Consider the following 17,683-nt stretch of genomic DNA (forward strand, 5'->3'; position numbering starts at 1 on the left):
TCCCACTTTAAATATGCAGTAAAAAAAATCAGACTTGTATCTGTTACCATTATTAGAAAGCAAGAATGAATAAAGGTCAGCCTTTCAGCTGGCAGGCTGTCTGATTTTTCTGTGAGCATCACATGTTAGGAGAAGCTAGCTCATCTGTCTGTGGGTTTAAGATTCAACAGCATAAGCTGTCAGCCTAACACTGATTGAAGGTGGACTGGGAGGGGAAGCGCATCTGTCCAACGGCTCGCCATTGGCTTCCTATTACAGCATTCTCCCCCGAGACAAACTCTGCATGCTCATTCACCTACCTCCTTCTCTTCCCTCCCCTTCCTTCCCTACCCCTTCATTACTGATTCACAGCGAGAGGCAGCAGCGGCAGAGGCAGCAACAGCAGAGCTGCTTGTCACGAATCAAGGATTGCAATGAGCTCATCCTTTTCTCCTTGCAGCTTCACAACTGCCCTGGCTTCCTGGCTCCTGCTCTTTGCTCACGCACACACACACACTCACTCTCTCACATACACACAGCACACACACACACACTCACATGCTAGACCCTTCTAAGCAGCTTGTCCATTTTTACACATGTATGTGAACTCTCCTGCATCACTCTTGGCCATTTTCTTGCATTCGCTTGCTTTTGCTGTTTTTTTATTTAGATCAGCATTTGATTTCATTTCCAGTCTACTCTGGGGCTCTTGCACCGTAGATAATTTAGCCAAAATGTTTTTCTTGTGGAGACGTTAGCTGGCAGTTCCCACCACAGACTGGCTTGTGCGTGCTCCTGGGGAGACCTAAGCCTGGCTCCCCTCCCACCGCAGTTCTCAAAATTGTGGATAAGAGATCCAGCTTTCTCATTCTGGATAACTACTTACTGCTCATGGAAGAAGGGGTGCCCTGCCCAGCCCCAGCTGCTAAGCTCACAGCTCCTGTCAAAAAGTCCCAGGACATGCACGACGAGAGGAACAAGCTGGTGAATGAGTATGCGTGTCGAGTGCTGGAACTTCTGGGGATGGGGCATCGTCTGTTTGTGCCTCGGCTTCTGGCGGTGAGACTGTTTTTCATTGAACTTCATTTGTAAAGAATCTGCCACCCTCTGTGAGAATTCCCTGTATCCCTGGAAGAGGCTTGTGGTCTCCTGTCTCCTTCCCCTTCTCCCCACTCTACCGAGAAGGAAGTGCTGAGTGGCCACAGGCATGGGGCTCTGTCCGAGCCTGGTCCATGCCACTCCTTAATTGGCTAGAGGAGATATGGCTCTCATCTCCAAGCCCATGTTAGTGGCATTATCTCTGTGGCAGCCAAAAAAAAAAAAGGTCTTATGTCTGGCCAGGCTCAGCAATAAAGCAGAATACCCAAGTGCTTGATGGATGCATTCTGTTATTTCTGTCTCCAAGGGGTTAAATTTTACACCAGACATTATTGTGACTTATCTAGACTGTGCCTGGTTTGCTTTCTAACCTCTCCATTTGATGGCCAATTTGGTTGTGTTAATAGGGAATTTTGCCCCTTAAAAATCATTGGTTAGGAAATTACAGATTTCTCTCCTGGAATGTTCGAACTGTGTATCTATGAAACAGCTTAAAGCTGTTGGGTCTGTGCTGAGTCTGGGAAGTCTGCCTTGCTTGTTTTTTGATTTCCTGAACAAGAGAAAAATCACCCTTCTGCACTTCCTACCAAGGGTTAAAATTAAATACCCACAATCACTGGTGCAGTGTTTCTTTTTAGTGGTTTGAGAACTATACCTAGCGACTGTTCTATAATGTGATTGGTCTGTGGTAGTCCTATACCATTATTTGGTAATTGGGCAAGAATAATTTTGCTTTGTTTATTTTATACAATGGAGTTTAATACCATTCTAGACTGTTCCCTCATTTGGTTCTCTCATATTTGAGTCTTTTTCAGAAGTACAATATTGACTGAATTTAACTCTTTTCTCTCACATATCTCCCTCTCGTATAGTTCATCTCTGTTTATGCTTATGTTTACAATTATTAATTAAGTCTCATGTATCTATTTGCATGTAAATATAATCTCTCCTGTATCATCATAACAGACATGTTAGGTAGCCGTGCACATAAGGGATTTCTCACCCAGAAGAAAGTCTGTTTATCATTGCAAGGTGAAGTTAGATGCAGTGACCAGCGTACAATTATAGAGAAGGGGGTGGTATATTTTGAGAAATATGGTTTCTTTGTCATTTAAGAAAGAAGAGATCAATATATATGTTTTAATGCCTAGGTGAGGTCATCAGTGCTCACTTGAATTTTGTTCCCCTGAATCATCACATTTTTTTCTTAATAAAGGAGAAAACTGAAGATTCATGATTCTATTAGAAAGGAGTTTTTTGTTTTTGTTTTTTAACAGTGAAATAAAAAGCATTTTTTTTTTCAGGAGCTTTGACATTAAGAAGTGCTAAAATATATTTCAACCAATTCTCTGCCTCTCTTTGAGGAATCAGTTTTTGGTCTAATACACTTGCATATTCTTAAAGACTGCTTAACTTTGTGTCTCACGGGCTTCCACTGATAACTTTACAGTGATCCGGTGCTGCCTATCTTTGGCATTTACATTTTCAGTGTTTTGAAGGAAAACATAAAATTGATAACTAAGAATATCACTCATACTAAAATCTGCATCAAAATCCGGATGACTCTAGCGTAAAACGATTGTCAACAACAAAACCCATAAGCTTCACAAGCTTCAGATCTGTGGGAGGTCATAGATATCTATATGTTGCAACTGTACAAAGTCGGCTTGGTTGCTCAGTTAGGTACCTGAGGTGGTGGTACAGCCCTCAGGTTGTTTTGGCCTCTAACACTGCAGGTAATAGTGCCATTTGCATTATATGTGAAAAATGTGTGCTGCGTTGTGTATAGGGCCGTTTGGAAATCTCTCACTTTGTTGTACAGTGTTGTACTTAAAAGATTGTCAATAGAACTAGGGTACTCTACATTCTGAGAAATCACATGCCCTTTAATTTGCAATATGGCTGTGAATTGGGATCAGCTATCCAATGAGTTTTTGCTCAAAGTTTAGCATGTGTACCAGAGGGAAGTACAGTTGTTCAGCCTTGTGTTATTGGACTGACTAATGATGTGGGATCAGCGGCTAATCTGCACAGGGTAATCCTAAAAGGAATCCTGCCACATGCAACGTTGCAGTCTTTCCATTACCAGTCAAGAGGGCAAGTACTGAAGTTTAGGTTTTAATCATGTTTTAAATATGAATGTGTGTGTGGGTTAAACATACAAATCCCTTATTTATTTATTTTTTTGTGTGTGGTACGTGGGCCTCTCACCGTTGTGGCCTCTCCCGTTGCGGAGCACAGGCTCCGGACGCGCAGGCTCAGCGGCCATGACTCACGGGCCCAGCCGCTCCGCGGCATGTGGGATCTTCCCGGACCGGGGCACGAACCCATGTCCCCTGCATCGGCAGGTGGACTCTCAACCACTGTGCCACCAGGGAAGCCCAAAATCCCTTATTTTACTTTTTTTTTTTTTTTTTTTTTTGCGGTATGCAGGCCTCTCACTGTTGTGGCCTCTCCCGTTGCGGAGCACAGGCTCCGGATGCGCAGGCTCAGCGGCCATGGCTCACGGGCCCAGCTGCTCCGCAGCATATGGGATCCTCCCGGACCGGGGCACGAACCCGTATCCCCTGCATCGGCAGGCGGACTCTCAACCACTGCGCCACCAGGGAGGCCCCCTTATTTTACTTTTAAGATGCCAGTAGTTTTCTTCATATAAGACAAGTTAATTTTCTTAATGAAACTGATCAAATAAATGAAGATTTACCAAGACAGTATTGTAGATTTGGACTTTGAGCCTTATTTATTGTTCCGTGATTCACAGAGAGACCATCAAGCTATGAGAACACCAAGCACATTTGGAATTTTTGCTTATTGTCCTTCAAAGGTACACCTAGTAAAGAATCATTTCCCTTTAATAAATCAAGTACAAGTACTCCATTTTAGATATTACCACAAGGCATAAATTCTGTGTGCAGACTCACCAAACACACGTTTCTTTGGTGAAATTAAAATACTAAAGCAAGGGATATATGTATCCTAGATACCAGCTAAGTAATGTCCTCTTCTAAAGCCTGTGCTTCCAAATGATTCTCAGACCTCCAGAAACATTTCTCAACGGAATGGAAATCCTGTTAGACACTATAACTAAAGGAAGAAAAGCCATTTGTGGTGAATATAGCGAAGGTGAGAAAGAGAAACATGCCTAGATTTTTTTTTCAAATAATCCCCTAAAATAATCAAGCCTAGATTTTGCTGCTTATCAGAGGCCCTTAAAGAAAGATTTGTCATCCAAGAAAATGAGAGGTTTCGAATAGAAGCATCTGGAGCTAACACTCAAATGTTAGAACTGTTCGTTTCCACCCACCCTCCCTTCTTTTTTTTAAAAAAAAATCACTTTAAAATGTGATACTCTTGCACTGAATTTTTCAGTGGGAAAAACACACTCCAAATGGTATTAGCAGGGGCACATAGCCAGAGTTCATATTCCTCTGTAAGTGTGTGAAATTTGGAGAAAGAGGAAAAACTTTTACTCAGGTTCAAAATCTTCCCTATCCTCCTAGATTTTTTTCTTTTTGCTTTTATATGACATGGGAAGTTAGTATCAGATCATTATATGTTGGTATCAGTGTTGGCTATAGTTTCTATCTGATACTCTGGGCACCATGCACGGTGAATCCAAAGGACTCTCAGGCTGAAGAGGATTGACATATATCTATAGCCAAATGTTCCAGCTGTCCCTCCAGTAACCATTTAAAGTTTAATTTTGATCATATTTCTTTATGCTGTCAAACTGCATCCTAGTTTTGTTTTTTTAATTTGTGGACTTCCTTAAAACATTAATTTTAAGGAGGGAGTAAAAGAGCAGAGGAGAAAGTTTCTCTCCCATTTTTACCTCTGTTACTGACGGCTGCAAGGATTACTCACTGAAGAGAGATGATAACTCTTAAAAGAAGTTAAAGACCCAAGTATAAAAGTTGCCATGTATACTTCTGATGCCCCCCAAATATAAAAGTCAATTTTTATATCAAAGTAAGTCCTACATCTCCTTTCTAATGTGCATCTTATAAATTTTTGACTTATTAATAGTGAGTATGCTTGAAGTAGATCCTTTATAAATTCATGGAACAGATATATGTTGGTGTCTATTGTGTGCCTGGCAATGTGCTTAATTCATTTTACTGGGGTGAGTGGGAAGGATTCCTACATTAACATCCTACTTACCTTTCCCTCTGGATATTTATTTCTACCTACTTGAAAGGAAATAGAAGTAGGACTTGTTTAAATGTTTTTTAATTATCCAGGTAATCTTTTTATATAGCTCTATTCATAGAAATGAAGAAGAAGTAATGTTACCTTTGAAGGTCTAATTGGTAAACATGTTTCCTATCATCACTTAAAAGGATTTGACAGAAAGTTTGGAGAGCAAAAGATGAGTATTAGTAGAGCCACTGATTTTCAAAAGTTATCATTTATTAGTTCTTACTTAAAAGCTGGTAGAGTTCTTTCCTTTATCGTACAAGGGAAGAAAACATGCCTTTGCTTATTCAAATTCCCTAGTTCTTGTCTATATTATCTTCTGGCTGACATTACTTAGCAAATAATGTTAGGAAAGTAATTGCATTTTCATTATTTTACTATTCCTTCACTATTGTTCTGAAGGTAATATAGAAAAACTCTAAGAATTTCCCAGTTGAAGAACAGCCTTTCCAATTTAAATCAATTCTTCTAGCCTGATGGGATTCTGTGTAGTGAGTACAAATGGATAATGTTATCCAGAAGCCAGCCCAACCTCTTTCGGGTACTTGGTTTAGTTTTTGAAATGTTAGTCTGCCTTTTAGGGGTGTATTTTTAAAGCTCGGATCGTATCACAAGATCATGTGTTAAACTTCTCTTCTTTGTTGGAGTAGAGGGTTAGCATTCATGCAATTATAAACTCAATTATAACCATTAATTAAGTTAATATCTCCATAGTCAGCTCATTAATAATTAGTATGTGTGATTGAAGCCATGTTTTAGTTTCATAGAAAGCACCACTACCTATATTTTGGACTAATATTATTACATCAATGCTTGACATTTATGAGGTGTATATATTTAACAAAATAATATGTACAAAGTGACTCAAATTTTGTTAAGTATATATGAGATGTATCTGTAAGGTTAGGAAAAAAGGACTATAAGCAATGTAACAAAATGTTGTACTAAAATTTCAGTATCTGAGCATATTTGAGCAACAGAGACAACTTTCCAAAATGTTGTCCCTTACATTTGTTTTGGGGTTCACAAAATATACTCATATGCCTTAACTTTTTTCATTCTCAAATACTCAAGGTTGAAGATAGTCCCACTTTTAAAGTAGGAGAACAATGGAGGATTATGCAGTACCATGAGTTAGCCAGAGTTGGAATTAAAATAACTATTCCATCCTTTGAAACCTTGCTTGAGGACCTCTAATTGACAAGTACTTCCTAGAGGCTAAAATTAGAGGATTAAATAAGATGCATTGGGGCTTCCCTAGTGGCGCAGTGGTTGAGAGTCTGCCTGCCGATGCAGGGGGCACGGGTTCGTGCCCCGGTCCGGGAAGATCCCACATGCCGCGGAGCGGCTGGGCCTGTGAGCCATGGCCGCTGGGCCTGCACGTCCGGAGCCTGTGCTCCGCAACGGGAGAGGCCACAACAGTGAGAGGCCCGCGTACCGCAAAAAACAAAACAAAACAAAAACAAAAAAAATAAGATGCATTTTCTACACTTGCCTTATGATTATCAGAGCTCCTCTCTTCAGGGGCTTGACTTGGGCCAGTCACGCAATCTGGACTTCACTAACACCAGTGGTGTCTTGGAAAGGGCAGTCACAGGGCACTCTGAATTCTGGTTTCCAGAGACTCAACCTGAGTTGGGCTTCAGCCCCACCTGGGTAGGGAGCTCCTTGCTGTACCTCCCCTGAGACTACAGCCTCCTCCAAACAGCATCTCTGTGTGCCTGGCCATCCCTGCCTGACCAGAGGGCAAATGTCACAGGATATTTGACTTCTCATCTTTAATCCTAATCTTTCTGCTTTTGTATGAACTCAGAGGCTGGACTTGAAATTAGGCCTTGGGCCGTATTAGAAAATTAGGTAACCATGCTGCTGCCTGTAGGCAGTAGACTGCTCCCCACCATTTTTGGGCATCTGTTTGCAGGTAACTAGAGGTTAGTTGCACTGGCAATAGAAGAGGTGCCCTTAAAAGGTTTTTGACTAATGAAGAAAGCTACTAATCCTGTTTCGCTACAAACTCTGTAAGCAGCCTGTGTTGAACTTTCCCAACAATTGCCAAAGAGATAATCGTCAGAACCAGTATTACAGGTGAAAAAGGATGTAGTATGTCTGGCATAACTGGTAGGTGGTTGCTTTCTCAGTAATTCAGCTGTTGATATTTTAGTTGAAGAGGCCCTCTTTGGGGCTGAAGCTGTTTCCAGTAACTGCCTTTTCCAACTAAGTTAAGGTGAGATGGTAGCACTTTATCATGCTAAATATTCTCTCCACGGCTTTTTGCCACCATCTCTCAGTATCTGTGAGGGAGGAAATATATCTGAGATGTACTGAAGCTTGTTTCTTTCCCTGGCACTATTAGCCTGGCTCTGTCTTCTGATTAATAGTTTGTGAATCCAAACTTGGGCCAACCTAGTTCCCTGTGAAAATGCCTGCTGTGTGAATTAATATATTATTCTATTTTACATGTTTCTGTTTAAAGGGAAGGAGAGAAGGGAAGAAAAAATTATATATGTACAGTGAAAGAGAGGTGGAAGTAGAATTCATTCACCTATTCAGTAAATTTTAGTTGAGTACCTTCTGCACTCTAGGCAGTAGTCATCACTGTGGATACCGCAAAGAACAAGACAGACAAATCCCCTTTCCTTAGGACAAAAACAGATGTAAAACTGGAAAATGACTGGATGGAAAATGACTTGATGGGCTGGGGGGAAGAATTTAAGTGCTCAGAAAAGGCCTAACTCCGATCTTATATTTGTGCTAAAATCTAGATCACAAAAAGTTGTTATCATTATGAAGATCTGGGGGAAGAATATTCCAGGCAGAGAGAATAGGCAGTAGCCTTCAGTTAGGAATGGACTTGGTGTGTACAAGAAAACAGAAAGGCCAGTGTGCTTGGAGCTTGAGAGCAAGGAGGGAGATGTGATTCAGCATGAGGTTGGAGGGGAAGGCAAGGGCCCCAGATCCTGAAGGGTCTTGTGGACAATGGTAAAGATTTTAGGTTTTATTCTGAGCACAGTAGGAACCACTGGAGAGCTTTACACAGAAGAGCAACATGATTTGAAAAAGTATCATCAAGCTGCTGTAAGGAGAGTAGATTGTGGGGAGCAAGAGCAGAAAGAGGGGGACCAGTTGGGGAGTTACTGCAGTGGCTCAGCTGAGAGATGACAATGGCTTAGACCAGGCTGGTGGTGATGACAACAACTCATTATGAGCAGGATTCCTCTGACTTCCTTATACTCTTTCAATGCAGTCTTTAAGGTTAATCAGTTTTAAATTTGAATCTAAATAATGTAATATTTTGAACTAGTATGTAGTTCTGTGATTTCTAGCCACTATGTTTTGTTTTTGTCTGTTTGTTTGTTTTTGTTTTATTTCTGCAGTTTTTGACAATTAAGTGCTGACTCTTAAAACACCTTATTTCTTTTTGTCTTGGCCTACTTCTGTGTACCCAGTCTTTCTCAATCTCTTAATTTGTGTCTCAGTGTTTGCCAGCGATTACTTATAGTTGTTTATTAAAATATTTATTGCCTTTCTTATTACAAAATCTTTACTGCAGAAAAAAACAGCAAAATATAAAGAAGAAAAAAAATATATAATCCCACTATCCAGAGAAACATTTTCTTTTATTTCCTTTCAGTCTTTTTTCTGTGCATACATATATTTATAAGTGGTGGTTATTTCTTAAGTAAATCTGGTAAGCAGTAGTTTTCATAAGAAGTTCAGTAGTTAAGTGGTTTGCTTCATTTACATTTTTATAGCAATCTTTAAGATAGGGTACAGGGCTTCCCTGGTGGCGCAGTGGTTGAGAGTCCCCCTGCCGATGCAGGGGACACGGGTTCGTGCCCTGGTCCAGGAAGATCCCACATGCTGCGGAGCGGCTGGGCCCATGGGCCATGGCTGCTGAGCCTGCGTGTCCGGAGCCTACACTCCGCAACGGGAGAGGCCACATCAGTGAGAGGCCCGCATACCGCAAAAAAAAAAAAAAAAAAAAAAGATATGGGTACAATTTCTTATTTTCTTCACTTGAACTGCTACTGTCACTAGTTGAAAAGTCATCCTTTCATTTGGTGTTTATTATATAATTCTGCTGTGCTTTGATTGCATTGTCTATGTCTTCAGCCAGCTTTGTAAAATATCCTTAAAATGCCTACCAAGCAAAAATCATAGATTAGTCCCAGAGTTCAAAGTGTTTCCTTTTCTGGCATTTTTCTTTTTTTAGAGCCATAACATGGTTAGCTTTGCCAGGATCCACTATTCAAATCTTCAGGTAATATAAATTAAATATGTTAGCCTGTTAATTCTTTTGTCACCTCTAGGATTTATGGTGACTTATTTCAGCTTATAGTAAAGAGGTTAGAAATCTCTTCCTAAAAATTTTTGGAGCTCACCTAGATCTTGGCTATAAAAGTACATTCAGGAAAATAGAAATTCCTTTTTCAATGTATTCGTTCTGAATGTAGGTTAAAATGTAATTGATGATTCTTGGTGATTATTTTTTAGACCTCAAAGGAAGATCTTCTGCAGGCTGATTTTGAAGGTGCTTTAAAGTTCTTCAGAGTCCAGCTTCCAAAGAGATACAGGGCAGAGGAAAATGCAAGAAGGTTAATGGAGCAGGCTTGCAATATTAAGGTAAGATAATATGAATTTATAGATAATAAAGGTGGAACTTGAATGCAGAATAACATGGCAAATTATATAAAACTCTTTCTCAGCATGTTGCTGGATTTTGACTATGTTTAAGGTGAAATGGTGTGTGACCTAGTTTCTCTCAGACTTTTTTGTCAAACTGATATGTATCTATAGTGGCTGTACCTTCTAGTAGGACTTAGAGTGAACGTTAGCAGGTTCAGGTTGTAATAAGAGGAAGACAAACATTTATCTCATAGGTGGGGCTCTAGAATGGGTTGCCGTGATAGTGGTTTCCATAGCAGCAGACTTAGTATTTAGCTTTTGCCATCTGTTTTAAGATTATTTAGGACCAAGCAAGAAAAGCCTGCTTAGGCCGTGCTTTTCTTTCTCTAAGGGACTTGGAAAGCTCTGTCTTGATCTACCCATTTCCATCCCACACCTGACAAATGTTTGTGGATACATTGCTCCTTATCAGATGTCTGATAAAAATAAACAACTTTTATAAATAAGTTAAAATAGAAATCTCTATCTAGAGAATTGTGGTATCAAGGTGAGTTAGCACATTAAAAAAAAAATTGGAACCAATTTACTGATGTAAATTCTTGTACCTTTGGAATATACTAGGGAATCTTCTTACCTAACCATTGACAAAAATATAAATTTGTTTTCTGAAAAAACAAAGATCCCAGGTCTTATGGACTTTACATTCTTGCCGAAGGAGTCAGTAAGCAACTAACATAATAAAGAATATATTTAATATGTTAAAAGGTGATAAATAGCTATGAAAAAAGAAAAAGTAGGGCAAAATAAGCAAGATTAGATTGGTGGGGAGAAGGAAAGTTATAGTTGTTGTTTGGTAGTCAGAGTAGACCTCACTGAAGGTGAAGGAGATGAATTAGTCATGGGGATATCTAGGGGAAGAGCAGTTCAGCAGAGGCAACAGCTAGTTCAAAGGCCCTGGGGCTGGCTCATGACATGTGAGTTGGAGGAACAGCAAGAAGACCAGTGTAGCTGGAAAGAAGTGAATGAAAATGAGGGCAATAGGAGAGGAAGTTAGAGAGCTCACAAGGAGCCTAAAAATGTAGGCCACTGTAAGGGTTTTTAGGCTTTGCTTGGAGTGCAGTGAAGAGCCCTTACAAGGTTTTGAGTAGAAGAGTGATAAGATCTGTCTGAGGTTTTAGAGGATTATAGTGCCTACAGTGTTGAGAACAGGCGATAGGAAGGTAAGAGTAGAAGTAGGGAGATCAGATAGGGGGTTTGCAGTAACCCTGTAGAGAAATGATGATAGATTGACCAGGGTGATAATAGTGGGGATAAAGATGGATTGGAGATGGAGGTGATTGGAACCTGGGTATATTTTGAAAGAGAACCAATGGGATTTCATGATGTATTAAATATGGGTGTGAAAGGAAAAGAGGAGTCAAAGTGATTCCACGGATTTGGGATTGAGCAATTAGAAGATAGAGTAGCCATTGATTTATTAAGCTCATTTCTTAAAATGTATTTTGACACAGACTTCACTTAAGCACAATACCCACTGTAACACTTTTCTGGTGTAAGACTTTTTTTGAATTTTAAGTTATTTCAAACTAAATTCTAAATGTTTCAAAAGTACAACTCAATGCTGAACGTAAATAACTTGAGGAGAAAAAGATTACACTGTCTTCCAAATGAACTCTATATTCAAAGAGATCATATTCCAAAGGTATTAAGAAAGATAGACCTCTGAAGTCTTCATCCTGAAATGCACACTTTAAAAGGCTTTATGACTGATTGTTTTATTTGGCTAAGCCAGATGGCTAAGCATAAGCCACATTTGTCTGTAGACGTTGAAAACACAGTGGTCATGGTGCCTTTGATTGAATTTTCTGGGTAGTAGGTTTGAAAGGTAGGCTTCAGCCAGCTGATTGTTCCAGAGCTGTCAGAAAAGAGTACTATAACTTGGGGCAGTGCTGCAGGAATCCATTAAAACACAGCATGCATTTCTAAGAATAAAAGAGTAGAGAGTTAAGAGGTATAGGTAAATGTTTTCAAGGGAAATCTAGAACTGTGGAAAAATAACTGAGAACAAAAAACTCAGGAAAGTGATTTAAAAATATGAAATGTACAGGGAAAGATTTTTTCCCAGTATAATTTATGAAGCTCCTCAGAGGATGGAGGTAACTAACGATTGTCAAGCCAGAAACGTGAGATCTGAGAGACACTGAAACATAAAACATTAGAAGACAAGTTCAAAATATGATCTGAATGGATTGGTCCTGGGATGAAAGTGCTATGTGCAACCAGAGTGATTTATTTAGGCATGAACAGATAGATAGGAATTTTTTTAAAGTAATAATACGGTTGTTATTTTGTTTTGTTTCGGTTTTTTTGTATTATCTAAGGAGAGTACCTTTCTCTTAGATACTTAAAACAGTACCCAAGGGACACCATTTTATTTATAGTGTGATCGTGAGGCTGATGTGAGGTTTAACTGAAAGAAGGAAGACATAAATTGTACAGTATTCAGGGATCGTGCTGAGACTAGAACGTAGATCTCCAACATGAAAATTTAAGATTGTTTTTAAACCAAGACCTACATTTTGAAATAGCTTTTATATCAAGACCTTAAACATACACGCGTGCACACACACACCCACAGATATATACACACACACACACATCTGAAGAGATACTTACGCTACAATGTATGATGCACTCTGATGTTTTTCTTCTACTATATTATATTATATTTCATTTTAAACTTCTACCCTTCCCTCTGCTAGTCACAACCCACTACATGGATTTCACAGCAGCTTGCAGTTTTGAAAAAGCACTTAGGCCTGTTCCACTGTCGGACCCTCCTCCGCCTTCCCCATTCTGATATGCTGTAACCCGTGAGAGGTTGTGGAGGATGAGGTGTTACACTGAATAATGAAAGTGGGAGTGTGGTAAGGATGTGAGTCATAGTGCCATCATTACAGCAGCATGTGCTGGGAACTGGAAATGTTAGGAAATCATGGACTTACAGACCACGGCTGCATGTTAAAGCATTCACAGACAAAGGTGACTACAGGCATGGAACAGGCAAAAAAGTTGGAACTCGTGATTTCTTATCCACAGCCTGTTTAACAATAGAATTTCTGTCAAAGATAATACATTTTTTTTTTGGATTTTAATTACTTTTATAGGATTTGTGTATGGTCGTATAGTCTTGGAATGGACATGTTCTCATTTAATTATCCTTGAAAATGAATCACTTTCTTCTAACTTTAAGGAACTAGGTGACCCAGTTATTTTAGTAAACTGACTGGTTTTAAAATAAATGCAACTGTTACAGGTAAAAAATAAATTGTTACCTCTGTGTGTGGATAACAGGATTTATTAATAAAGCACATTGGATTGGGTAAATAACTTTATTCTTCTGAAACCCGTGTGACATTAAATATCAGGAATATTTTTCGGTGTTTATTTTTTTCTAATTTACTAACATGACTTTAAATCATTTTGATATCCCTTCTGTTCCTATGATCCAGCCAGGCTAAAATGAGAAAATACATTCACCCATCAGACTTGACTTTGAAAAATAATGTGGTTACTTAATATATGAATATCCTGCACTTTCACAGGAAGGCAACTTTTGTTGAATATCGTTATTCAGTTGTTAGCTTATAGTTTAAAATTTTGCTATTGCAGAGCTTCTTAAACTTGGATCTTGGCTTCATGGGCTCTGAGTCACTAGAAATTTGACTTTCTTTATGTAAGCGTTTAAGCATTTTGTTTTTCCTGGTGAGAAAATATGTAGCTTTTATTAGATTCTTAAAGGGAACTCAGTGACTCAAAAAAATTAACTTTTGTGCTGTGGGATCATCTTAAGCTTGTTAAGAAAATTGATATTTCTTTAGAGTATAAGAATTTATAAATGTGATACCTATATATATTCAAGTTCATATACATATAACCTTTATAATTTTTCTTGATCTGTTTTTTTTACATAATTTTATTCAATATCACTCACTTATATTGTATTAGGTTGAACTGATGAAATTACCATTCTTGTTAGTCAAAAACTGCCAGGTATTAGACATTGTATGTGATTTAATGCAATATTTTATGCCTCCTTATGTTTCAAATAGGTGCCATGTATGTAGATGATGAAATATTAAAAATATGGCTCTTTTAAACATCACTTAGTGGGCACTGCTCTGATAAAAATAAAGAGATGAATTAAAAGAGTAAAACATCTATAACATAATTTAGAGTACTATATATATATAATACACGTTAGTTCTATGGCCATGTCAACTTTTCCTGAGAATTACTCTCCAAAAGCTGGGAAGCAAGTCTTTTTTTTTTTTTTAAGTTGATTTTTATTTGGAACAGTGTTACAAGTGCCACAGTTATGATGAACCTCATTAGTAGAAAAGTTCATCATATCACTCAAAATATTCTATTGGTAGATCTTCATAATAGAATGTTTTAAAAAGTAAAATAGCCTATTTTGTTTGTATTTTAGTAGTAAAATAACTTGAACAATATTAAAACTGCAAAATCTGACATTAAACTAAAACAAGGGAATTAGGAAAGAAAGGTCATTTATTGAGTATCTGCTGTGTGCCAGGAACTATGCAAGAAGCCTTCTCAGAGGAAGTAAGATTTAAGATGAGACCTGAAGGATTAGCAGGAATTAAATAGTATATGGAGGGAGGGGGAAGGAAGTTCCCTGCAGAGAATATGCAGAGGCCCAGAGGTAAGAAAAGATGGAGCTGTCCAAGACTTAAGCACAGTTCATGACTGGAGAATAGGGTTCAAGGACGGAGGGAATGAGGGGAGTAGATAGAAGACTTAGAGAGGCAAGCAGGAGCCAAACAGCTGGTACAGAGCCATGTAAGCCTGTAATCCAACGGTAAGCAACTTGGATTTTATCCTCAGACAGGGGGAAGTATTGTGGGTTTTTAAAGAGGAGACAGAAATGATCAGATTTATGTTTTAGAAAGGCTATTCTGGCTGGTTTGTGGAGAATAGATTAAAATGGATAAGATTAGATATTGGTAACAGACCAATTCAGGGGTGGTTGCAGTAATCCAGTTGAGAAGTGACCAGACTAATTGTTATGGGCCAGAGAGATGTGGACAGATTCCAGAAATATTCAAGAGATAGAATCAACAGATCTTAGTGATTAAATGAGAGCATTAGGGCAGAGAAAGAGAGCTGAGATCATGCTCAGGATTCTCACTTAGGCAACTTGGTAGTAGTCACTCTATGAAGGGGGACACACAAAGGAGAACCAATTGCAAGGATAGAAGATAATGAGTTAAGTGTTGGACGTGTTAAGTTTGTGGTGTATATCTACAGTCTCATATCCAAGTACGTAAAAATATCCAACAAGCAGGTGGATATGGAATGGAAACCAGATCTGAGCTAAAAGTAGGCATTTGGATGTCATCAGTAGTTGAACCATGGGAGTGGGTGAATTTTCAGAGGAGCAGAGAGAAGGGTTGAGGGTAGGTTCATTAACATATAAAAGATGGGCTGAGGAACAGCAGCTAGCGAGACTGAAAAGGCAGGAAGAAACCCAGAATAGTGTGAAGTGTGAAAGCTAAGGGAAAAGGTATATTTTCAAGAAGGAAGAAGTTGAACAATGTCAATGATGCTTAGAGGTCTCATAAGGTCAGTGACTGAGAGTGGAAGTGGACGTCGTGCAACAGTTAATGAAAGAGGTTCCTTGTGGGCTTAGTGACAGCAGTTTCAGTGGAGTGATGACGTATAAAAGCCAATGATGCAAGGAATAAACAGGAGGTGAGTAAATGGACAAAGGAAGATGAGACAACTCTTCTAAGGAGGTTAGTGTGGGGAGACGATGGAGGATGGAAGAAACAGTCAGCAAGCCTGAGAGTAAGTAAGAGAGTAAGTACAAGAGAGAGAGAGATAAGTAGACATGAGGTTGAGATGAATTTTTGGAGGATGGGAAAGATGGCTTTAAATGCTTAAAAAACGCTCATGGTCAATTTCTTCATTGAGTACCTGCTATATGCCAGGCACTGTGCCAGGCCCAGGAAGCACAAGGTTGAGCAAAAGCACATACACTCCCAGATCTCATGGAGTTTATATCATGCAGAAGTTGTTAATTATATAATTGCCTTAATAAATGTATAATTACAAAGTGAGACAAATGCTCAGATGAGATATAATAAAGATATATGAAGAACAAAGAGTAAAGGAACCTGACTGGCTCAATGGTTTAGGAAAAGCTTTCTTGCACTGAGATTATAAGGCATTTCAGACTTGAAGGAAGCATGTGTAAACACTGTGGGGTGGGAGGGAGTATGGTATGTTTAAGAAACTAGGAGATGGCTCAAGGAATGATGAGGGTTGATATCGAGGGGCCGGCCAGACCATCCCTCTTCAAATAAGAAGGGAAGACCCACAAGAGAAAAGTTGAAGACTCAATAAAGAAATTGGAATATATCAACAGAGACAGACCTCAGAGGAGATAAAGGATTAGACTCTAAAGAATGTACTTTTCTTCCATTACAGCAGGAGAGAATGAGCAAGGAATAGATGGGGATAAAGACAAATGTGCAGGTTAAGTAAGGTAAGGTAAGGTGAGGAGGAAAGAAATTGAGAATATTCCATTTGAAGGTTTCTCTTATTTCTATTAAGCAGGATCTAGAACTAAGGGAATGTAGTGGAGCTAGAGATTCAAAGAACATGCACAAACTTTTAGATATTGCAAAGAATGGAAGAACTAACTGGGAAAACACAAAATAATTTTTGGGCTGAATTGTTGGAGATCATGAATTCATAGTGGCAAAAACGTGCAATGTTTTGGGAGTTTCTCTAGAAATACCCAGCAATCCAAACGTATACATGAAGAAAGCAGTTACTTTCACCTATAGTTGAGGTTTGCCGGCATGAGACAAAGGAAGGGCAGTGGGACCAGGGCGGTGGTGCACTAATAAACCAGACCTTGGGGATACGAAAGGGAGGAGTAAAGGGGGAATCTCTGATTTGTAGCTTTTGCCAATTTCCAGGTAAAATATGGCCAATTTCAAGGCACCAGTGACTTAACAAGTGGCACACAATTTGCGAATATTAAGTCACTTCTTTTGGACTGGTAGTTGCTAACCCCGGCACGCTACAGGGTCAGGAAGATGAGGCTAGTAGCAGGAGAGTGGTTGACATGATAGATAGTGGAATAGAACTAGTAGAAGAGAAAGCAAAGACAGATAGGGATTGAGAGACTGCAGGACAAGGGGGTGAGGGAGAGGTACCAAGGATTGAACTCTAAGAACACAGAGAGCGGTGGAGGGGGACACTAAATGACTTGTTGGTGATTACCCAAGAGAAATACATCTTTTCTCCAAAACCACTTGTATTTTAAGGACAGTTTAGTGACATCAGAAGATAACACTGACCTGTGCTCAAAATTTTCAGTTGGTAGCTCAGGTTACTTAGTGGCAGCAAAATCAGGCCAATTGCTATTTTGCCATCTATGGCGAGTTCCTGTGATTTGCTTCTCTCTGTCCTAATGACATTACCACCATCACTACCATTTTACTCTAATCATAGAGATTTGAAATGCATTGTAGGAGGAATAAACAAAGATGGCAGAGGCAGTAAGAGTAAGGGAAATAAGAGGAAGAGGAGGGCCCTAGCAACTAAAAACAAAGTCCTGCCCTAGCATCTTCTTCTTTCACACCAAAATTGTCTTCCTAACCCATGCTAGAGAGGAGGCCATCATTGACTATATGTTACCATGGTAACTACCTGCCTCAGAAAACTCTAAGCTCTGCTCCAGCTCAGT

The 17,683-nt window shown here is 39.2% G+C and overlaps 1 protein-coding gene across 4 annotated transcripts in view; it reads left to right on the forward strand.

Moving 5' to 3' along the window:
• The window catches only part of RABGAP1L (RAB GTPase activating protein 1 like), a 700,878-nt gene that overhangs the window by 553,464 nt on the left and 129,731 nt on the right, over window positions 1-17,683 (forward strand). For 3 of the 4 annotated variants that reach the window (XM_081224264.1, XM_081224266.1, XM_081224265.1), the window contains exon 19: window positions 9,769-9,897. In XM_081224264.1, the coding sequence (XP_081080390.1) occupies window positions 9,769-9,897 (129 nt within the window). Of the gene's footprint in view, window positions 1-329; window positions 1,039-9,768; window positions 9,898-17,683 lie in introns of those variants that run through there. The other variant, XM_081224267.1, reaches the window with a different exon arrangement.

This window comes from Mesoplodon bidens, assembly GCF_964165515.1.
Source record: "Mesoplodon bidens genome assembly, chromosome: 2".
NCBI classification, from domain to species: Eukaryota; Metazoa; Chordata; class Mammalia; order Artiodactyla; family Ziphiidae; genus Mesoplodon; species Mesoplodon bidens.